Source organism: Saccopteryx leptura, chromosome 2 (assembly GCF_036850995.1).
Source record: "Saccopteryx leptura isolate mSacLep1 chromosome 2, mSacLep1_pri_phased_curated, whole genome shotgun sequence".
In the NCBI taxonomy this organism is placed as follows: Eukaryota; Metazoa; Chordata; class Mammalia; order Chiroptera; family Emballonuridae; genus Saccopteryx; species Saccopteryx leptura.
The window spans coordinates 223,680,122-223,703,691 of NC_089504.1; the positions used below are offsets into that span (position 1 = coordinate 223,680,122).

At 46.6% G+C, this 23,570-nt stretch overlaps 1 protein-coding gene across 4 annotated transcripts in view; it reads left to right on the forward strand.

Annotated features, from left to right (window-relative positions):
• RUNX1 (RUNX family transcription factor 1) overlaps positions 1 to 23,570 on the forward strand; it is a 232,785-nt gene that overhangs the window by 143,865 nt on the left and 65,350 nt on the right. For all 4 annotated transcript variants that reach the window (XM_066370262.1, XM_066370259.1, XM_066370260.1 and 1 more), the window contains 2 exons: positions 318 to 571; positions 6,534 to 6,690. In XM_066370262.1, coding sequence (XP_066226359.1) covers positions 318 to 571; positions 6,534 to 6,690 — 411 coding nt within the window. The remainder of the gene's footprint in view (positions 1 to 317; positions 572 to 6,533; positions 6,691 to 23,570) is intronic.

Sequence of the window (23,570 nt, forward strand, 5' to 3'; positions counted from 1 at the left end):
CTCAGAAGGAGATAGTCTCCCTTGGCACTTGGTTTTGGATTCTGGTCGCCCACTTTTTAAAGCACTAAGTGGCCGGATGCTGGGAGCCCTGCCCGGGTCTGAGGCCCATCGGCATAACTAGAACTTTCCTCTTCCTGGACAGTTAGTAACTTAAATCAGCCCCCTCCCTCAAACTCCCGCAGCAATAAAGGTCCCTGAATTTGTATGTTGGTCTCCCCGGAGCTGCTTGCTGAAGATACGCGCCCCTGTCATCCTCTGGTAGGAGCTGTTTGCAGGGTCCTAACTCAATCGGCTTGTTGTGATGCGTATCCCCGTAGATGCCAGCACGAGCCGCCGCTTCACGCCGCCTTCCACCGCGCTGAGCCCGGGCAAGATGAGCGAGGCGCTGCCGCTGGGCGCCCCGGACGCCAGCGCCGCCCTAGCCGGCAAGCTGAGGAGCGGCGACCGCAGCATGGTGGAGGTGCTAGCCGACCACCCAGGCGAGCTGGTGCGCACCGACAGCCCCAACTTCCTCTGCTCCGTGCTGCCCACGCACTGGCGCTGCAACAAGACCCTGCCCATCGCTTTTAAGGTACTCAGCCCAGAGCGGGTGGCGGGAGGACGGGCGGAGGCTGGCGGAGGCCGGCGAAGGCCGGGTAGATCTGGCAGGCCAGCGGCCAGGCGGGCGGGTCCGGCCCCTAGTCCATCCCCGAGCGCTCGCACGAGACATCTAAGGAGATGCTGCGTTGCCGTGGCGACCCTCGAAGGGACCCGCCTCGAACCACCCGGGCTGCCTCCCGGGAGGACTACAAAAAATTGGGATGCCCCCGAAGACGTCCACAGTGGGCCTGTCGGGACCTCCCTAACAGGGGTCTTTAGCTTTGATACAAAGTAGAAAAAGTTATAACCCAGCAGTGACACGGCTGACTGCTCCCAGCCTTCTCTCCCCATTGCTGGCTTCACACCCAAACCATTCTGCCTCCTTTCCGTGGAGCTTGGAGAAATAGAGGTACTTTTCATACCTTGGAGTCCGTGAAAATATACTGACAGGGAGAACTGTCAGGGCTCCCCACCTCACCCCCTCTTTAACACCCTGGTAGCGTATCGCAAGTCCACTGCGGGCGTAGTTGAGTTTGCAAAAGTTTTTGAAGTTTTTGCAAGCCTCTAGTCTGTTCCCTGCCAGAAGCCGCAAGTAGCGAATCCAGTTTCTTTTCCTGGAACCCTTCTGAACGTTATCGCCATCGCTGGCTCACCTAGATTAAGCCCTGCCCCGGGGCAGCGAAAGGTGGCCAGGCTGTATTTCTGGATCCGGGGGTCTAATCCGCCCACGTCTGTTTGAGGGCTGGGTGGCGAGACCAGGGAACTTCAGCTGAGCAGCTCAAACCCCTGATCTTGCCCTCGCCGTGAGCTGCTTTTAAAAACCTTGGCCTTCAACGGGAATATATAAACAACCCCGGGAGTTTTTAAACAACCACTCCACCACTCTGGCAGCGAACAGCAGGAATTTAAATTCAGCCATGGGGATTCCGTTCTTCTGCCTTGGGTGGGTTTAAGAAGGGTCAGCTTCTTAGTACAATCAGTACAGTCACTTCCTGTTCATTTAAAGGGCTAAGGCAGGCAGGTGGAAAAAAAACTGTAAAGATTGGCTACTCTTTTTTTTTCTTTTTTTTTTTTTTAACAAATCTGGTTAAATAATTGTCCCCTTTAAGGGGAGATCAATTTAATATGTTTTTGTTTGTTTATGGTTCCAGGCCTGGATGAGATCTTGATCTAGTTACAAGGAATAATGTTCATTCTTTTTAAAAGTACTGTCAGAGTTCTTTATTTTTAAAACTTCAATTGTAATTCCTAAAACAAAACAAAATGTATAGTTGGCGGTGTCTCTTGAATTACCGCCTATTCCTCTGTTTTCTGAAAACAAGAGTATTTGAGGGGGTTGAAAGTGAAGATAAGGTGGACTGGCTCCTGGACTCTTCCTGGGCTCTTTCTCCATTTATGTAGATCTGCTTTGGAGCCCATTTCAATTTTAATCATTGTAATCCTTTTACCTAAAGAGACTCTTCTCCAGAAAGTACTGAGGCCACTTGTGAGAGGGGACCTGACAGCCTTGGGCCCTGGGGTCAGTTTCAGATAAGAGCAGTTGGAAGATGACAGGCCAATAATCAGAAAAAGGGTAATTTAAACTCAGTTGTCCTTGACACACTTAGGGTTCTGTGGCTTCCCTTGTGGCAAATCAGGATCACCTCTGAATCTCCACTCCTCTGCCAGGAATCCCCCACCTAGAACACTAAGCGATGAGTAAAGAATCTCCCGGACTTGAAGTGATGTAGTTTCTCAAGCCACCACATGAAAACATTTTTTTTCTTCTGAAAGAATGGGAAAAAATCATATAAATTGCTTTTATGAAACATCAGGGAGGTTTTGGGGTTTTGTTGGTTGTGGTTTTTTTGGGTTTTTTTTGTTTTTTGTTTTGTTTTTTAGCAGAAACTTTAATAACCGTAGAGGTTTCCTTTTAAAAATGACTTTTGACTATTTGCTCTTTTTAAAAAATGTAATTTGTTTTACTGAGTGATGGTTTGTAGGCTACTAAATGATAAAGGTATAGAGCCCTTGGAAAAAAAGTTTCAGTGGATCTTGAGAACATTTAGAGGAAAGGGAAGGGACAGCAGAGAAATCAGACCACTTGATTCATATCTGTCATCACTTCGGTCCCCACAAAGGGAAGCCTCTTCCTGAAGGAAACCTGCTCACAACATAACTGAAAGAACAGATGAAATTTTCAGGAGGGCAGAAATGCAGAGCGTAGATATAAAAGTAAGCTGAACTTCAAACGGGACTGCATCCAGGTTCACTCACTGTCCCTGGCTCCACTCTGCGCCACTCACCCACCTCCCAGGCAGTTTCTACAGAAATTACTACTTTAAAATTTAGATTTCAAATAAGCCTCAGACAATCTCTCTAAGAAGTTAATCAGTAAAGAATTATTACATTCCCTGTAATAAAGAGGAAAAATGGGAAGCAATGATAAAGTCTGATGCTATTGATGAAAAGAGCAGTTAAGTTATTCTTTCAGAGTCTTCTGAAATTCTATATGTAAATCCTCTGCTTTAATCTTTGAAACTAAAGGGAGATTAAGATTATGGATTTTCCTTAAAACAGACGAAAATCATCCTAATTGCTTATCCTGGACCTCAGAAGTGTCCCCCTCACTCATGGAACACTTATATTTTAGGGCAGTAGAAATGTGTATTTGACTATTGAGAAAATCTTCAATTCGCTACATTACCCATTAGTTACAGAAGGAGCATAAAAAGCTGTTTGGAAGGTTTAGGGTTTGTTTTGTAACATGGTAATAGTACAGTTTGTTTAGGCTCTGGTACACCAGAATCCAAAGGCACAGGATAAACATGCCTTCAGCAAGTTCAGAACCTTGGATGCTGATACTAATATTCTTTTCCTAAGAAAGAAATGTCATGTTTCTGTCGGTAAGATCGCAGTCCTGAGCTTTGCATGAAATGTCATCTCGGCTGAATTCTAGGTTCCACTTCATAGCTTTCTTTGAAACACTGGAAAATTAAGGGATTGGAAATAAATGAATTGTAGCTGTAATTTCAGCCTAATTAGAGTTGGTTTAAATGCCAGTTTGAACTGTGAACAGGCTAGCCAAGAGCAGTGTGGGTAGCTCCCAGTATAGGAGGGTTGATATTTTGCCCAACTTCCTGATACTTTGAAAACAGAGAAGTAAAACAAAATATGAGATACCCTTTGGCCAACAAGTCCCTTCTTGCCTGTTTGGTCTGTGCTAAAATGAAAATGTTTGTGTTTCCTCACCTATTGTTTATAGCTTTTCATTCCAGTTGCTCTGTTTTTCTGTTTAAAATAAATTTTTTTTAATTCTCTTTATATTGCTTACCAATGATAAAATCTTTCAAATTAGCACACAGGTATGTTTTAAATTTTAAAAAAAATTTTCCTAGTCTAAATGTGCTTGTTAATCATTAGATGATATACATTACCTAAATTAATATAATTTTCCTGGACTTAATATTCTCCTCTTTCCCCACATGAAATAAATTTTTAAAAAAATCCCTCTAAGATCAATAAAAGGCCAAGTAAATGATCTTTGAGCACCCACCTATCTTTGATTTCTGCTGAATTTAAAAAAACAAAAACAAAAAACCAGAGGTAGGAGTTAAACTCCTAATATTTTTAAATCTCAAATTCCAACCTCAACAATCTTACCTAGCCACTGTGGTCATTTTGTTCTATGTTTGTTTCTGCTTGGTGAAGGTCTCACGAACTTGCTCAATTCCTCCTGAGGGTAGTTTTGGAAAGGTGAGCAAGACGCAGGGAGCAGTGTCCCCTGAGTCCAGAGGAGAAAGGTGGTTTGAAATACGCTTCGGTCACTATAAAACAAAAGAGCTGTTTATTTTTTAACCTCTTCACAGGGTCTGTCCCAACCGTGTGTGGTTCAGTTTAAAAACCATGTGGTTGATCCTGTCCCTGTGTACTTCAACTGAATGTTGAATTAAAACTGAGAAGCTGGGTCATTGCAGGGAGATGGAGATGAGGAAGTAAAAATATGTGTTCAAGGGGGACATTTCAACACTGTGAGCTGATTTCACAGAGGGAACAGAAAATAGTAGAGAAAAAAAAGAGTGGAAAAATTTTTCAAAGACTGAGTTTTTTAAGGGCAGAATGAAGTAAGCAACATTTCATGGGCATAGAAAAAAAAAAGTGCCAATGATGTACCTAAATAACTGATTGTGGAGATTTATTTCAGTGATATTTTTTTGAAACAAAAGAGAATTGTCCTATTACTGCTCTTAATTAAACAGCAACAAACACACTTATAATGGGAACTAAATACCTAATTAGAGGGTGCTTGGGGAATAAATAGCTGTGTTTTTAAAATCTCCTTTCAAGAAAGTACGTCCAACCATTGGGTGGAAAGGATTGGAAGGAAAGATAAGAGGCCAGGCCTTGTGTGGCAGGGCAGATTGGATGAACGGATGAGGAAAGGGCCTACTTATTATGTGAGAGCCGGTGTTCCTGGTGTCTGTGTACCCCTCATAGCAAGTTGTTTCATTTTCCGTCATGATCCTTGGAAGCCAAGGTCTGAAGAGTCGGGATGAATGAAAACAATAGACAGGCGTCTGGAGGACATGGGGAAGGGGTGGTGACTAAGCAGGCCACGAAGTCGGCATTTTGAGAACTGTGGCTTTGCTTTCATACACGTTAGCCGACGGCAGCCTTCTTCACAGACAGAAAAGGATGCCTGAAGATAGAGGTCTTAGCCAGCACATTATGCGGCAGTTATTAGGTAAAAACGGGGAGGTGGAGAGCAGGCAAAGAGGTGATCACTGTAGAATGTTTTACTATCCTGACTCAAAGACCAAACCAAACTGTGTAGGTATTATATAATTGAAATGAGTAACTCAGATTTCACTGCTGGCAGAGAAAGTGCCACAAGAAATAGCAGAAATGACAAGAACAAGGAAAACTTGGGGCATTTTGATTTGAAAATTCTGTGATCACTTGAAAAACTAAAATAAAAGAATGGAAATGTAGCTAATGATAAATCTCTGGACCAAGAAAGTTGTTTCTAGAAGGGTCAAGTGATAATCAAGAAATGGTACTACTTCACAAAGCACCTTTATGCCTACCTCTTTAGGGCATTTTACTTTGAAATACTGCTTGATTATTCCCTAAGTATCAAAAATATATATCTACCAATTTGTTTTTTAATATTCTTGATAGGAAATCCATTTCTGTTCAATTACATTGAAGAAATTCCTCTCCAAGATCAGCCAGGTTGGAGGAAAACTCAGTCATCTGTTAGGACATAGTTAACATCTCTGGGACTCACAGATACAAAAATGTGACTTAGCCCCCCCCCCTCCTGAATTCACAGGAACACAGAAGCAAAGGACACATTGCTGTTTTTCTTTTTTTCCCTTGTATACCAGTATTCACTGCTAGTGAAAATCAAGATAATAGATGTGAGTAGGGGGGTTTCAAAGATGAACTGCAAAAGAACAATTTCAGTCACTCGAGAATTGTCAGTCATCCAGTTGTAACGATCAAATTTTATTTTAACACAAATAAGTTTAGACACCTAAAAGTAAAGTGGGCCCTTTTAGGCGTGTCATTGGAGGGCTGGACCAGTGCAAGATGGTTTAGGTTGTAAACTTATGGAAACTAGACATTCTGGTTTCACACATAAAAATTGAAAAGAGATGAGTGTTCATGAGAAGGCATAGCCTTGCCAGGTCCCGGCCTTGCCCCTGAGGAGCTATGTGACCTTATGTAGCTTTCTGAGGTGAATGTTTTACGATTTGAAAATGTATATTTAGCTAGGCACAATGGAATTAAAACTAAATCTTCCCGTGAGTAACTTTTCTGTTGTTTTGCTTAACTTAGGATTGTCCTTCCTTTGCACACTAACAAGGGCCCCTGTAATGTACATTTCATTATAGAACAGTTCTTTCATAAATGACATCCCAGTTTATGACATTCCTGATGTTTACATTTGTCCCTTGACTGGTGTGTAGGTGGTGGCGCTGGGGGACGTTCCAGACGGTACTCTGGTCACGGTGATGGCCGGCAATGATGAAAACTACTCAGCCGAACTGAGGAATGCTACTGCAGCCATGAAAAACCAAGTCGCAAGATTCAATGACCTCAGGTTTGTCGGTCGGAGTGGACGAGGTAGGTATCTGTCAAAACTGAGCTTGAAACACAAAATGTTTACATGGCAACCAACCCAAACAGCAAAACCTCTAGAAGTTTCCGTGATGGGATTCCTAGAAACACAGTCTTCCTGCTTACTATTGCTACATCAAGCTTTTAAAAAAATATTTATTTAAAATTTAATATTTTTAACAGACTCTAGCTTTACATTACTGCTTTCTGACTTGGGAATCAGAATTTCAAGGAAACCCCTTAGCTCTTTACTAAAGTATAAAGATAGAAAACTTACTATTATGGAAATTAGGCTTATACAACTGGATTCTCTCTTTGATATTTATCAGAAAAATAACCATATATCCTATATAATGGAAGCCCTGACCTTAGGACCCATGTGCTTTCTATGACAGAGGTTCACACGACCACTTCTCATAATTTAAGCAATATATAGCATATTATTAGAAATGCACTTTCAAGTAAGTTTACCTTTTTATGGTATCAAAATTAAGAAGAAATGTTGGTAGCCCCATTCTGGTTTGGTCAGTTTGACAGCAATATGACCTTCCTCTTAGGTGCAATTTGAATGTCTTATTATTATTTAGGGGGGAGGGGTTGGGCCAACTTAACACTTTAGATGCAAATGATATTAAAGACTGGATTATTCAGAGAGACTGCTGTATTAGGACAGTCTGTGTGTGGTGGTGGTGTTTTTGCCCATTATCAGAGGATTAGAGCAGAAAGAAGCTCTTGGCTCATAGTTATCTCCTCTGGTTTCCAATTATTTTTAAATATTATGTTTTCTCTGCATTGTAAGAATCCATACCATACTTTATAAATGGAGATAAGTACTAGAAGTTTGATTGAAAGAGGTAAGATAGTTTGTTTTGAAAATCTCATTTTTGTAATTTAGTATTGGATAAGCTTACAAATTAAAGTTACTTTGAGTATAGTAAAAAAGGACATGATAAATGCCCAAATAACAGCAAATGACTCTTGTATTGGAAAAAATAAAAATACCACCAGTGGACATTTAAATGAAAGAGTCATCACTGCTCTTTTTAAAGGCATTCAAAAATATAAGAAAATCTGTGTTTTTAGAGAATTTGATTAGTTGAAGCATGTTGGTTTTTTTGGCTATTGTTTTTGCTATCCTAGCTGTCTGGAGTGTTTTCAAAATAGAATCATGGGTGAGGCAAACTTAAAAAAACATAACGTGATTGAAAATATATGTTCATAGTCCTGACTATGTTAATAATAGGGTAATGCAAAGAAAATTATATCTACTTATTGAAAGCATGGGAGATGCTATAAGATATAAAGGTGTAAGTCATTAAACGCGTTCCCTTGTTATATTAAAAGTCCTTGCCTTTCAGTAAATGGAATTTACATTATGATTCAGAGATGTGTGTTTAGAAAACATCTTGAAGGCTTCGGATGAGTAGCTGGCAGAGCGGGTGAGGAGCCAATAAAAAGGCAAGGCCCCCACCTCCTGGTCCATGCCTACCAGCCTGGCTAACAATCTCCATTCGGTTCTTGTGGGTATCCACTCTTCAGGATTGAGAGTGGGGTCTCACTGGGTTGCCTTTCCAGAGAAAGTAATATTATTATAGCATGCCTCTCTGTCGGTGTGTGTGTCAGGTTTTGGTTACAGAAGTTCTGGAAACTGTTTCCTGGCCAACGCCAGTGACATTTTTCCACAAGAAGTTCCGCCGTGGCTCCCTGGCGATGCCCAGTACCCCAGTGTCGATTAAGAATGGGATGTTGAAAGCAGTGTGCTTCCTTTTCTGGCATTGGGGGCTGGTCTCCCATCTCATTGGCTGTTTCTGTTTTGAGTGGGTGACTAATAGGTGCTTGTGTTTACTTGGGTAACAGTGAACTGTTTCCCCAAGGTGTGGATTGTTTGCATTTGGCTGCCCGATTCGTGCCAGTGTGCCCTTGAGTTTGCATAAACCCCAAAGAGTAAAATAGCTACAACCAAGGCTGGGCTGTCATCTGATAACCTGGAATGAGAAAATTAATTGAAACGCCATAAATGGACAGTCTCTGTTCTGGACAGTCTCTGCTTCCCACGAGTGATACTGAGGAATCCAAACTACAGAAACCCTAGCTGACCGTCTGACCCAGTTAAGGTTATCATGTGTATTATCGGTCTTCGTGATGCATATATATATTTTGGTCAGTACCACAGGACAAAAATGAGCTGTCTAAAGGCCCTGTTTGTTTCATAATTTCTCTCCATAGTCGTACATTACAACCTGATTTTACTCTTTCAAGTGTGTCAACATCAAAGCCTGCCAGGTTGTCTGTGTTTTGTTTTTTGTGTTGTTTTTGTTTTTGCATTTTGGTAATTTGCTTCCCATTATGAAGAGAGCAGATGATTCTCACTAATTTTTAACAATCAGTCTCCATCTTCTTCCACACTGAATCTCTTGCTTTAAAAGTTTCATTCCACTTTTTTTTAAGTGGTCTTAAGATGGTTTTCTATTTCATTTTCTGTTTTTGGAAAATGTGCCTGTAAACATGTCATTGGCATCGACACACCACCCAGTGGCCGAGGAGGCCCTGGCTGTTGGCTCCTTGAACATTTCCATGCAGTTTTCACACTCTGTCACAGGCGCTGGTCTGATGGCTTCACCAAGGCGCCTGGAGCTCGGCTCCCAGTGATGGGGAGACAAAGAAACTCACTTTTCTTTTACTAGCTACCAGTTCGTGGGGATTGTCAAGCCCCAGAGAAATTACCAGAGGCTGGACATGGAAGGTTTTTTGGGGTTTTTTTTGTTTGTTTTTTTGTTTTGTTTTGTTTTTCTGTTCTGCAAAACTGATCTGTCTGGGCCCTGGCGGATGTCCAGGATCACAGCTCCTAACCTCAAGTTCAGCCTACAACTGGGAAAACCTGCCCGTCCGGCTTTTACGGCCCTCCTGACAACACTGTCCTCTGAAACGGCTGGCGAAGGCTTCAGCAGTCTGAACCGTCTTCCTTGTCTTCCCTCGCTCCTTTTTCTCCTTGTCAGGTTTAAATCTTGTTCAGGGTGTATCTGACCCTTGGCGTTTTCTTTTCTTGGATTTGGTGTCTCCATATAAAGTGACCGTTCCTTTACAAGGGGAGAAGAGAGAGCAGCTCCCGGGAGATGGCAGGTTCTGCTGAGCACAGGTTGTTGTTCAGAAGCGCTCACACTTAACCACACGTTCTGGGACTCTCCCTGCCTCCAGAAAATGGAAGTTCAGGATCAAAAAGAATTCTCTGGTGAAGTTAATTAGCAGTTTACCTCTGCTGTGAAGGCAGGTGCTACAGATCTTTTCAGTTATAAGAGAGTGCATCATGGCTGCGGCTGGGAAACATTTAAGAAACTATAGCAGTGAAATCTATGAATGCTTCTGGCCCCATCCAACTCCTTAATCAGTCAGTAAAGAGTTGATCAATCGAGGAACATGACTTTAGTTAATTCATTTTAGACCAAAGAGGAAATCCACCAGACCGTATCATCAACCACGCCATAAACAAGGGGCAAGAATCTGCTGCAAATCCTTCTAATTTTTCTGAGAATGTGACTTTTGATCTTTTGGGAACATCACAGATTATTTTGAGAATCCTTTGGAAGCCTTCTCCCAAGGGGAAAATAAAATACACAGGTGTTCTTACATACACAGTGTCATGTACAATTTAAGTGTTCAGGGCCTCTGAAGCTTACTTACAGACCTTCCAGGGATCCAGATCCCTCCTACCCCCCACCAAGCCAAGAATCTGTGCACCTGAAACTTCACCTTGACCCTGGAGGGTCAGCCTAGTTCTGTGCTGCACATTGTAGTTAACTGGAAAATGCACCAATAAAGGTGAGGTAGACATTCTTCTTGTCCCCCGTGCTGTCTGGGTAGCATCTGTTTTTATTATAGCCAGGACCTGGTTTGTCTTTTTTGTAGTGTGGATCCCATTCAAGCTGCTGGCTCAGACCTTTAAAAGGCTGTCAGGTGTGCATGCCTGTGGTTCCTTGCAAAGGAAAAGAGCCCATGTTGTCACCAAGAGGGCAGCCTCTTGTCTGGTGATGTCCCGGGCCCCTGGCTACAGAGCTGCACAACCCGCCCCGGGAGACCGTGTGTGCCCTGGTCCATGGTGACAGGACTGCTTCTCTTGGTGGATCCCGGTTTATATTGACCTCCCTGACAACTTTCATCTTGCCCACTTTTAAAATAGTACCTTTCCCCAATGCTTTCGTAAAATGAAATTCCTCCATCATGTTCTCGCTGTGGGTGTCTTCCCAGACATAATATTTACCCGTCGCAATCTGGTTATTGCATGTTTGTGTAATGTTTCTTACTCCAGGCATTTTCATTCATGAGTTATTTGACATTATTTGGGGAACTGTGCGGGGAGGTCGCCTTTTGGACAGATGAGAGATCGTGTTTGAGAAGGGAGAGAGGTACATTTAGGGAAGATACTCCAAATGAACAGAGATGTGTCTTTATAGAATGGTTATTCCTGAGACAGGGCCTGCATGACTCACAGTGTTCTCCTAGGAGCCAAGCCATTCTCTCTTCCACACACACTCACAGAGGGAGGGAAGGAAAAATTCATCTGCAACCTGGGGTTGTTTCATGGGTCGCACTGAGGATGGCAAGCTGGCCATTGGCTCTCTTGGAGAGAATTCAAAGGACAGGCGGATTGTAGTAAAATCTCCTCTCTCCCCGCCCACCACTTTTTTTTTTGGTTGTGATTGATCTACACTTTAAAAACATATGTATATACAGGAATCTGTTTTTAGACTTCAGTGTGGATAAATAGGAATGGAAAAGAACCCCGCCTCTGATACTCCAAGCCTTAGGCAGCCATAGCAAATAGTTCTTATAGATGGCAGGGCGAAAGCTAGTGTCCATCATCTGATTGAGAATTTGTGTCTAGAGATCAGGTTGCTCTTGTGTTGGGTTTCCCCAGAAGAGAGTAGCAACACTCTCTGAAAGCAGGTTGCTCCTCACCCCCAGCCACCACCAGGAGCAGTCCCTGCACCCATAATGCCCTGGCCGGCCTGCGGAGAAAAACGTACTTGGAAACGGCTTGTGCCTGGAACACACTCTCACACTTGATCCCTTCACGGCTTTCTTGCTGATTTTATGGAGTGTCAGGCCTTGCAGAGGGCGTTAGGCAGCTTTTTAAAATAGAGGTTATTTGTAGGAACAATGTCTTGGAGTTGATGGGCAGAAGCTCAGATGTCGTCCCACCCACCTGCCACCCCTTCCTTGCCAGCCAGCTTGCATTTGTTGGGGACAGGGACTGTTAGTCAGAAAGTGCCTCTGAGAGAAATAATGGTTGAGTGATTTTAGAGCTTCCTGTTTCAGCAGCAAGTATCATAGACATAAACAGAGATCCGGCCAACGGCCGCAAGGCTGCTCTGGTTCTAATAAATCAGTGTTGAATTTTCTTTTTTGTGCTGGTTGGCATTGGACGAGGGAGGGTGGAGGAGACTGCTCATGGAAGAACATATTCTGTGTGTTCCTTTTTTTTTTTTTTTTGTATTTTTAAAGAAAAATTACTTGTTGAAAAGAGAGACAGTGTCCTGTCTGATGACCATGTTCTTTCTGCTGGTGAGTATAAAACCAGTTCAGTTCAGTAAGGGGAAATTTGTGAGTAATCACAGGCTGTCAATGTGGAGAGGTTATGAGTTATTTTTTTTTTTTTTTTTTTAAAGATTTTATTTATTCATTTTAGAGAGAAGAGAGAGGGAGGAGGAGAGAGAGAAGAGAGAGAAGGTGGGAGGTGCAGGAAGCATCAACTCCTATATGTCAGGTTATGAGTTATTAAAGGGCCTGTTGGACTTTTAGCCAGTGGGGTACGTGTGTGTTCATGCGCTTCCCCTGAGATGACTTCTTGGACCAATTGTCTTTGAGGACCAAATCCATGCTCAGAAGAATGTCTTCTCATCTGAAGCCCCAATAAAGGAATTAACAGAAATTTGTCAGTAAGCCATGGGAGCTGCTGGTGAAGACTTTCAAACGTGCTGTTTTTATCGGCTCACTCATGGGGCATGAGGAACGAATTACTGCCTAAGGCTTTTGTGTTTATAAATATCCATTAATGGCCTTCGGGCCACGCCTGTCTTTCATCATTTGTTCAGATAGGAGCCCCGCAGTCAGTGGGGATGTGTCTCAGTCTACAGTGAGGACATGGACCTGCAATCCTGGCATGCTCTCAGCACTGATGTGGGACCCAAGCCACACGGCCCAGCCTCTCTGAGCCCCTATCGGGTGGGCAGCGTGCCCATGTAGAAGTTCCATTTTAGGTCACTGAACTTTCTCAACAAGGGCATCGGGAACTTGAGCACCCAGAGATGGAGAAGGGATCCCCTCCACCTCTTCAGAGAGGCTCCGTGGCCATTCTGCTGTGGGATTCAAGTGCATGTGTCCTGATTGCCTCACCGAGGAAGCCTTCACTTACAAGCCACTTAAGCTGTGTTTTTCTCAAAGAATGATGTTAGTAAATTTCCTGTTTATTTTGCCACTTAGATTAATTCCTGCTTTTACCCTGAGATTTAAGACTGTCCTTAGGAATGTGTGGGAGCACACACCGAAAAGCCCTATTACCTGCTCCTAATCTCCTGGTCCCAGGAAACTCCCAGGCCTGGTCAATGGGAGGCCAGCTTGCACCCTCTCCGGCTCTGTGTGGCCCTTACTGCATCTCTTTATGCAAACAAAGGAGGCTCTCCTTAGCTCAAGAGAAGCAATGCCCAGGAATGGGCAGTTTGAGCCCAGTTGTGACCTGTGTGCTTATCAGATCTCAGCTGACAGGGCGAGGCAGGAGGGGCCTGTGAGGAGGGAGGAGAAGCTCCTTTGCTCTAGGCGTTTGCTTTGGGGCTTTTACAGATGTTTTTCCTTCATTCTGTCTGAAACCACTGTATGAAGTACAGTCAGCATCTATCTATCCATCTGTGATCATCAACAAGGACTGGTCTGACTCACAGGGCTGTGTCTACCTCTTTAAGCACAGTATCTCCAGTGCCAACAACTCCAGGTCTTTCCGGATGTCCTACCTTCATCATCCTAGTTGAAACCTCAGGGTGGCATAGTTAGGGTCTTGTGTGTCCATTTGCTTAGTTGTTTTTTTTTTGTATTTTTCTGAAGCTGGAAATGGGGAGAGACAGTCAGACAGACTCCTGCATGCGCCCGACCGGGATCCACCTGGCATGCCCACCAGGGGCGACGCTCTGCCCACCAGGGGGCGATGCTCTGCCCCTCCGGGGCGTCGCTCTGCCGCGACCAGAGCCACTCTAGCGCCTGGGGCAGAGGCCAAGGAGCCATCCCCAGCGCCCGGGCCATCTTTGCTCCAATGGAGCCTTGGCTGCGGGAGGGGAAGAGAGAGACAGAGAGGAAGGGGGGGGGGAGAAGCAGATGGGCGCTTCTCCTATGTGCCCTAGCCGGGAATCGAACCCAGGTCCCCCGCACGCCAGGCCGACGCTCTACCACTGAGCCAACCGGCCAGGGCCTTGCTTAGCATTTTTTTATTATTCAACGGCAGTTAACAGCCAGTATTGTAATAGTTTCATGTGTGTGGCATACCACTTACCATTTGGATGGTGGTCTCACTCAGTGGTTCCCAGCTGGGGTGATTCTTGTCACACACACACACACACACACACACACACACACCCAGGGACACATGGCAGTATCTACAGACTGTTTGGGTTGTTGCAGCTGGAGTGTGGGTGAGTGCTACTGGCAGCTCATGGGTAGAGGCCAGCCAGGGCTGCTGCTCAATATCCTCCAATGCACAGGGCAGCCCCTCACTCAAGACCCACCTGATCCAGAACATCAGTCACGCTGAGATCGGGTAACCCTCATCAAGCTCCACACGCAACACAGGAAGCTGTAAAATGTCCCTTTACGTCTCTTCCCTAACACTTTCTGCCTCTCTCCAGAATTTACAGAAAACTTCTATTAAAAGTCCACACTCAGTAAGCAATAAAATTGGAGAGCATCTCTGAATATTAAAGTCTGTTTAGAACTAGGAAAACCTGACTTAAGTCTCGTGTGCCCAGAGCTACACCAAATCCCCCATCCCAGAGATCGTGGGCGCACAGCAGCTGCCGGCGGGTGGGCCCCCAGCAGGGAAGCCCTTCCTGCAGGACTGTCCCATGGCCTTAGCCCAAGTGCAGGTTCACAGGAACATCAGAAGTAGTGAAAGTGCTCTGCTAGCCTCCCCATGATCAGTGTCCCACCCCCCACCCCCCGCCCAAAGCTTCACAGGTCCACAGATGCAGAACGCAAGCCACCATGTGTCCCATCAGACTACAGAGTACTAAACACCAGTCACTGGTATGCACCCTTGGCAGATGCCTTGCAGGCCCCAGAAAGGGCCCACTTGGCACACCTGAAATAAAAGTGGGAGGAGAGCGACTGAGGCCCAATGGGCTGGCCTCTCCAGAGACAGCCCTGGGATTGCAGATGGCACAGACAGACTGATGCTGAGTTCTTCTGGAGCTTTCTCCCACCTGCCCTGACATGTTCGTTCTGCCCTTACCTGTTTTCCATGCTGAGACCCAGGGAAAAGTGGCCTGAAAAGAAAAATGTCTGAAAATGGGGTCCTTCAGCTCTTCCCACTGCCTCGAGGCAGTGCCCACTGGGGGAGACCCCCTGATGAAGCTAGCTGTGCGTGCCTGCTCCAGGGCCATGTGCTTGCCTTTCCCCTGTGCAGGGACCCTCGCCCCTAACTTCCTTCCTTCCCTGAAGCTCCCCACAGTGAAGCACCCAGCTCCCAGATACGGCATGCGGTGAGTCATTTGAGACTAGTAAGAGCTGATGGTGCAGGTGGAGTTCATGGGCAGCGTCTGAGCCCTGGACCACACCGAGCCCACATCTCACCCACATGGACTTGAGGTCTCAGGGAGGCAGCTAGAGAGCGTCTCTGGTGGGCATTACACGCGGCAATGGTGACTGAGACCCGAGCACCCTGGCAAAAACATGATGATCTGTCCAGAAGCCCGAGAGGTGGACTTGCAAGGATTTTCAAAGTACAGAAGATCCAGCTTTTGTCTTGAAAAGTACTCATGTGGTCTCATGAGTCACTAGATCAGTACCTGAGACAGAGCAGGGATTAACATACCCAAGACTCTTACTCTAGGCAGTGAAGCCTGATGGTCAGCCCATGACCTTTAATGGATTCTCCCCTGAGAGGAGGGTGGGATACTGTCAACCCTCAGGGCTGACTATTCTGTTGTTGTTTTTGTTGTTGTGGGGCCATCCCATGTAATGTCAGATCATGAGCAGTTTCCCTGGGCTCTACCTAATAGCCAGTAGCACCTCTCCAAATCATGACAACCAGAAATGTCTGCAGACATTGCCACATGTTCACTGGGGAATGGGAAGTATCATCCTGGTTGAGAGCCCTGGCTTAGAGTTGTGTGTCCTTGGACAAGTTACTTGACCCGTCTGAGCTCGATTCTGCCTTTGTCCATGGGGCTGGGCAGATGGGTGCAGTGTGGGTTTCCAGAGATAAGACATACTTCAGGTGTTACTACTTTGCCTGGCTGTTGCGGTGGCAGTGACTTTGTAGAGTAAACATTGGATACTCCTTAAGCCCATAACTAGCAACCTCACTGGGACCTGCTTTTTTGTGAGTGTCTGAATGGATGAGTTTCAAGGAGGGAACATCAGCTCTTATCCTTAGTCCTCAGGCCCGCAGAGTCTTCGGGTTGAGAAAGGGTTAGGCGCAGCGGGCACTGAGATTTCAGATTAGCAATGGAAGAGACGAAATTAAATATGCACTGTAATTCGAAGCACTGCTTTCCATGGGAAAAGAAGTTCTCCCCATTTAGCCCATCCAACCCTTTTGTCCAAACATTAACAGCATGCAAATATTTATGATTCGTACATACCCCCTTCATTCCCGATCGTATTTTAATAGTCGATGCTGCATTTTCACAATGCAGCCGAGTAATCCCCTGGCCCTGTCGCTGGTCTGCAGGCTGGCACCCACTGGCCTCACATTCTTCCCGCAAGTGAATGTCTCTGCATGTTTTTGTTTTTGTTTTATTAATCACAGATAAACAGAGCATTGATTAATCTGGGGGGGGATGGGGAGCAGTATCTGACTATACTGTTTTGCATTCTGTCTATATCCATGGGTCCAGATTAGAGTAAAGCCATTGTATAACAATTGCTATTAATAACAAACAAACACGCATCTGTTTGTGATGAACCTACAGGTCTTTAGGAGGAGAAGTGGGCATGCTCGTGGGAAGTACTAAACGTGCTGGCCTCAGTCTGCCCCACTATACAATGGGTATGACAGTGCTTTTCACAAATGCCTCCAGAGGTGGTCAGGATGATTAAAACGAGGCAATGTGTATATAACAAGACTTGGGAGGAAGGGCTACCGCTTCACTAAGTGCTGTTCTTCCTTCTGCACTGAGAATGGCTGAGGGAGGAGGGACAGGCAGGCAGGAGTGAGCATGTGTCTTGCTGGTTGAGAAAGCTGGGAGCTTCGCATTTTTCATTCTCCTCAGTCTGCTCCTCCGTGGCAAGGAACTTGTATTCCCTGACCTGACCAGGAAGCTTGTATGATGAGGGTGCCTAAGACACAGTGGAAACTTCATAAATATTTATAAACAGACACGTGAATAATCATTCCAGACATTGGCAGGGCACTGAGCACGTGATGGACCTTGCGTTTTCTGTGCTGATTGGTGAGCCTCTCACCAGCTTTGAACACTTTACAATCAGGAAGTAGAGTGTCCATTGCAATTTTATTACACCCGTGTGGCCTATCCTCAGAGGTCGTTTAGGAGGGTATTTCATTCATTCCTTCATCAAGTCATTCATTCATCATCAGGTCGTGCACAGTGCACCTCCTGTGTGCCAGGCACTGGGGTAGCACTGGCCATGCAGAGTCCCAAGGGCCAGCGAGGGGCTGGCAGTGAAGCAGGGCTTCACTGCTCTGAGTGGTCAGTATCATGGCAAAGGGACAGGGGCGACTGTCACAAAGGAGTGGCAGTGCATGGCCTAGTAAAGAGATATGAGGACTTCCTGAACAAATTGTCATGTTCCTTGAGACACGTTAGGCTGATGAGGAGGCTGTCCAGGTAAAGGCACTAAGACGAGTGTCCAAGCTGAGGAGACAGAGTGGGGAGGTGTACCCTAGGCGGGGGTCCTGAGTTCCACCTTAGGGGTTTGCTCTAGTTCTAGTGAAACGGAGAACTGCCAGTGGGTTTTCAGCAGGGAGTTAACCAGATGGAAATGGTAGAAAGGTACCTGGATTGTAGATTGAAGAATGGAAAACGTGCCTGGAAGAGGCTTGTACCAATCTGGGGACTGAGTACTCTTATTGCTGCCGTTAGACAGTCTCAGACAGGTGCTTCTTCAGCTTGCAAGCACCCCTTTTGGTCAAGGGCACTGTGCCTGGAAATCAGTTCCCATCAGGCCCTGTGTACCGCACCCAGCCTTGCCCGGAGCTTCCCTCTCCTTCCCACTCAACCCCCACACCCACCTGTCCTCACAGTGTCCCACAGCCGCCGCCACGGGTGTTAAAAGCTGGAAAGTGGGACCTGGGGACTCCAAGCTGCCTTCTCTGCAAAATGTCCATCCTTCGGACCTCTTGACCACAGGCCATGTGGTGTCGGGCTGTGTGTTCACTGGGCTTCTAGGCATGAGCAGTGTCAGGGCTAGAACCAAACCAGCCTGGTGAGGTAGTTTCAGTCACCTGTCCTGTGTGGTCCTAGCCCGATGGGTAGTGACTGAGGAATTTGGGTGCACCAACCCGAAGGACAAGGCAGCAGGCGTGACCTTGGCTTAACAGGGGCTGTGAATTCAGGGTCTTGGGGGTGTTTGGACGTAAAGGATTAGGACTTGGTTCCGCAACCAAGATTCTCAGGCCTGTGATACCAAGAGAAAGAGGAAGATCCGCAAGGAACCGGGAAATATGGAGAAGGGAAGTGCAGAATCATGTGAGGCACCCTGCTCCATGGGGGTTCGGTGAATATTCCTTGTGAAAGGGAAGGCCTGCCCACCTGTCCTTTCATGAGGCTGAGCTTTTCGTTTGCGATCAGACATCCAGAACCCGCTGTCAAACTGAGAAGTTACAGGCTAATTCATGGATCCATTCATCAAACATTTTTATCACCTTGGGTCAGAAGATGCAAAGGAGAATAAAATGCTGTCCTTGTCCTCAAACAAGTCATTTTTATAGAATGTCTCCAAAGCAAACGCTTAGCATGTTCTTGGTTTTCTCTGAGAAAAAAACTATTTTTCCACTGACCTATCATTCCAAAGAAATGTAAGACCGAGGCCTGTATTTTAAGCACCTGACTTTGGTCGACGTTTGGGGGCTGCCTCTGTGCCAATAGCCTGGGCCTCCCATCTATGTTCTGCCCATGTGGACGCAGGTGGGTGAAGACATCTGCAGATACAGACATTTGGCACACATGTGGATTGGTTTTAATTTAGAGAAACCAGGAAATTCCATACAACTGGAAGGATTTGTACCCCATTCAGAAATCCCCAGATAAATAATTATACAGCTTCACTGTCAAAAGTAGTGGTTAAGTGTTTGGGTAAGGAAATGGACAGGGAGCAAAAAGCATGAATTTTGGCATTTAGGTTGTTCCAGTGGAAAAGTAAGTACTATAAATTAAAAGCATTTTGTGAAAAAATACCCCAAATTCAGATTCCTCCTGAAATCTGAGGGCACATGAGTTTCCGCACTGAAATCTGAGGGCACATGAGTTTCCGCACTGAAATCTGAGGGCACATGAGTTTCCGCACTGAAATCTGAGGGCACATGAGTTTCCGCACTTAGTTACCCGTGATCCAACGGAACTGGGCCTCGCACCGTATTTACCCAGGAAGGGGAGAGGTCTCCTGTAATATCTCAGAATCTTCTGGGGTTCCCAGAATTTGCAAAGAATAAAATGTGTGCCTTCCCCAACTTTCTTAGTTTTGAAAAGCTGCGTCGTTTTTTCCTTTGACTTTTCCTTCCTCACTTTCTTGGGTGTTTCCATTGTGAGCACAAACCTTTTCTAGCAGAGGCATACCTGAGTGACTAAAAATTGTTCTGATTGAGGTTCCTAAGCTGTAGGACCCCTGGAGAGACGAGCCCCCCCACCCGTGAGTACAGCCTGCCCTTGCGTGACCAAGGGCAAGTTTCACATCCCTCAGAAACTGACCTCAAAAGGAGAAGGCTAACTCAGGGATCTGAACCCACACGAAGGACAGTAATGTGAACAGTCCAGCAGCTCAGGAGCTAATGCAGGTGGGTTGCCCGCCAGGAACCAAATCTAGGGAGGGATGGTTGTAGGAGGACAGGAGTGAGAGGGCGGCCCCTCAGACACACTGGCAGCAAGAACATTGCCAGGATGGGACATGGACTTCTAAGTATGTCATCTTGCTCCTGGACAAGAAATGAGAAAGAGCCACCTTCTAGCCCTCTCGTCACCCTCAGCCCTTTTGACAACTGTGTGCACATTTGCAGCCACCCCGAGGTTTAGCCACAGATGTGGCAGGGAAGTGGTGTGTGTGTTGGACGTGGCTTTGTGTGACCACAGGGGCTGCAGGAAGTGACCAGCCCTGGGGCCTCTTGGTTGCCTCGCCTTGGGCAGTGTGTCAGGGCAACAAGTGTCCGGGAACACTCGCCATGACCATCTTCCCAACTAAATAAAGCGGTTAGTATTTTGTCCCAGCATTTGCATGAACAAGCGGGCATGGAGGTGGGTGACACTTGTTCCATTGGGGAGCATTTGGCCTGGCTGGTTCAAGAAGCCAACCAGCCAGTCACAGTTGTGCCTTACCAAGGTCGCCAGCTGGCGGGGCAGGCATGGACTTGAACTTCAAGTTCAGTAGAAGGCACAGATTTCCTGGTGGGTCTTTAGGCCTCCATCCATGGTCCTGCAGGACACTAACGCACACCTCACCTCCCAACACCAGCCCCTCCTCACAGGACTGCCTGCAGCCCTGGGCTTGGTGGAATCATGTTTCGCATGACTTTGATTATAGTTAAATTGATATTTGCTGATTCATGATTCCGTTTAACTTGCACAGCAACACTATGAGATGAAGGCTGGTCATGACCCCCAGTTCACAGATGACAACGCCGAGGCCCTAGAGAAGTTAAGTCGTTTGCCCAAGGCCACTCAGCTAGCAAGTGGCCGAGCGGGGATGTGAGCAGAGGCAGTATGGGCCATGCAGAGGGTCCACACTGTTCCCCGGGACCCTAGGCTTTCCACTTGCATGAGATTATAGAATGAAGTCCCATCGTTGCCACCTCGCGTCTTAACTCAGGACATACCTTCTCCCCATTGTTGTTTCTCCAGATCTCTTATCTGGTCCTAGTGTTTGTGCTTCTAATATTCCTCCTGGAACTCAACAACTCGGCCAGAGCCAAGGGTGAGAAGGAAGGTGTCAGTGGCCCCTTTCCTTAGCTCCCTCCTCTGTGAATCCCCACACAGGGCACCTGTGACTGCGGCGTGGCCCCTCGGGAGCCGGGCCTGTCAGCAGCACATTCAGAGTGATCTGTGCGCCAGCCGAGGCCTCTGCTTGTCTCATGGGGCCAGAGCCAGGCGGCAGGAGGGGGCCCTGGAGCTTCTCCTGGCAAGGACTCACTTCGAGCTCCATGGTGACCATCAGTCCGTCTCCCACCCCTGCCTGTGGTCCTGCAGAGCCAGGTGGGGTGTTGTGAGGTGGCAGACCTGCTCTCCTGTCCTCTGCCCTGGCTGTGTCTGAGCCCGGCAGCAGCTTCCTGAGAAAAACACTTGAGAGCCGTTCATGCTCCCCACCCACACACTTAAAATACCAGGCCTATCGGTCATCTGAATGAGGGAGTTTGGTGAATAACCCGTGTGCTCCAGGGCACAGCTGCCATGTGTGCAGGTGTGGGCCAAGAAGGGCTGTCTCAGAAGGGATGGGCTGGGGCATGATCGGGGCAGAGCACTGCTGGCCCTGGGTCCTGAAGTCACTGGGCCCAATGGCTAACTGTCCCCAACTGCCAAGTTCAGAAGAACACAAGTAAGTAGATGGCAGAGTTTTCCCCGAGTGGAAAAAAGTCACACGCACATACACCCATGGGCCAGACGTTCTCACTCACTACCTCTGTCTATGGGCAATAGGCAGACATCCTTGTCGGAGCTGGAAACAAGAGCCTGTTATGAGAGAAGCTACCGGAATATCTCCACCTTCGTGGACCGTGTCACTCTGGCCAAAACACCCCACCTGGTAGCTCCTGCCAGGCAGACTCTTCTTGTGACTGCACATAAAATGATGGGCATAAATAATAGAATGTTAATTATGAGCAATGATTTCACAAATATTCACTTTGGTTGAATTTCACTCCTGATTAAGTCGGCCAGACTGTGGTTAAACCGGAGGTGTCATTTAGCCCTCAGCAGCCAGGAGGCCAGCTCAGGCTCAGGAAGAAACTGCTTTTGAACTATAACCCAGGCTTCCAGGGAGCAAGCGGTTGGATACAGTTTGGGCACATCAGGGCTGCAGGGACTGTTTTCTCTTTGGGGGGTGCCGTGGCAGAGTGTGGTAAAGTACCTCACATCCAGATTCCTGGGGCTGGTGCCTCTGAGTTTGCAGGTAAGGATTTAGGACCTTGGGGCAATCCTGTGAAGAACAGTGCGCACAAAGCTGGGGGGGGGGGGGGGAGGTTCTGCTGTGTATACGAGCTGTGTGACTTTGGGTAAATGACTTCACCACTCTGAGCCTTTGGTTTTGCTACCTATTCCTAGAGAACAGTAAAATCATTTAATGAGCATGTAGTGAGGACCAAATGAAATCATATCTGGGAAAGTGTTTGAAAAGTTGTCAAGTTCTACACAAACCCCAAAATGCCAATAGTATGAAGACAGCGACTCTTTGTGGTCATTTAGGAAACCAAGAATAGGATGACTTGAGTGGGACCATTTTGGGGGGTCATATGCATAGCGCAGGCCCCTGTAGGACAGCTGTCACTTGCAGTGCCAATACTGGAACTCCTAACATTTGGTGTTTGTACTGCATTAAGTAGTGTTCCCTAAAAAGTCATGTTCACCGAGAACCTCAGAATGTGACCTTATTTAGACACAGGCTTTGCAGACGTAATCAAGTTAAGGTAAGATCCTGCTGGTTTAGTGTGGGCCCTATATCCAGCGACCACATGCCCTTCTAAGAAGAGGGAGGTTTGAAGCAGAAGACACACAGAGGGAGAAGGCCATGTGGTGATGGAGGCAGAGGTCGGACTGCTGCTTCAGAAACCAAGGAACGGCAAGGACTGCCAGCAACCACCAGAAGCCGGGCAAGGCCAGGAAGGAAGGATTCTTTCAGAGAAGCTTCACAGGGAACAAGGCCCTGCCTACACCTTGATTTTGAACTTCCAGCCTCCAGACTGTAAAACAACCGATTTCAGTTGTTTTAAGCCACCCAGGTTGTAGTACCTTGTTACAGCGGCCCAGGGAGACTCCTGCAGTCTTTTCACAGACTCTGAGATGCTGAAGTTGCAGGCAAACAGGGAAGCACAGGGGCACGCACATGCCTGCATGTGGAGATGGTACCCACAGGGACACGCACACGCCTGCATGTGGAGACGGGCGCCCACAGGGGCACCCAACGGACTGCATTGTCAAAGATGAAAGCAGAGCTGAAAGTAACATCGTATGTGTCCCAGGAACCCCCTTATTTTGCAGACCAGGAAACTGTGACATCTGGAGAGGTCAAATGATTTGTATGAAGTCTTCTAACCCCATTGCAGAAAGAGCTTCCCCCGCCCACTCCTCCCACCCCCCCACACGTGTGTGCGTGTGCGCGCACACACCCCTACTCAGTCACTGGGGCAAGGTCATTATTCATTGCATATATCTTCAAGGTCCTTTTTCATTCACACACACACACACACACATATACAACACGTGCACACACACACCTTCGAGTATCATGCACCAGATACAGCTTTA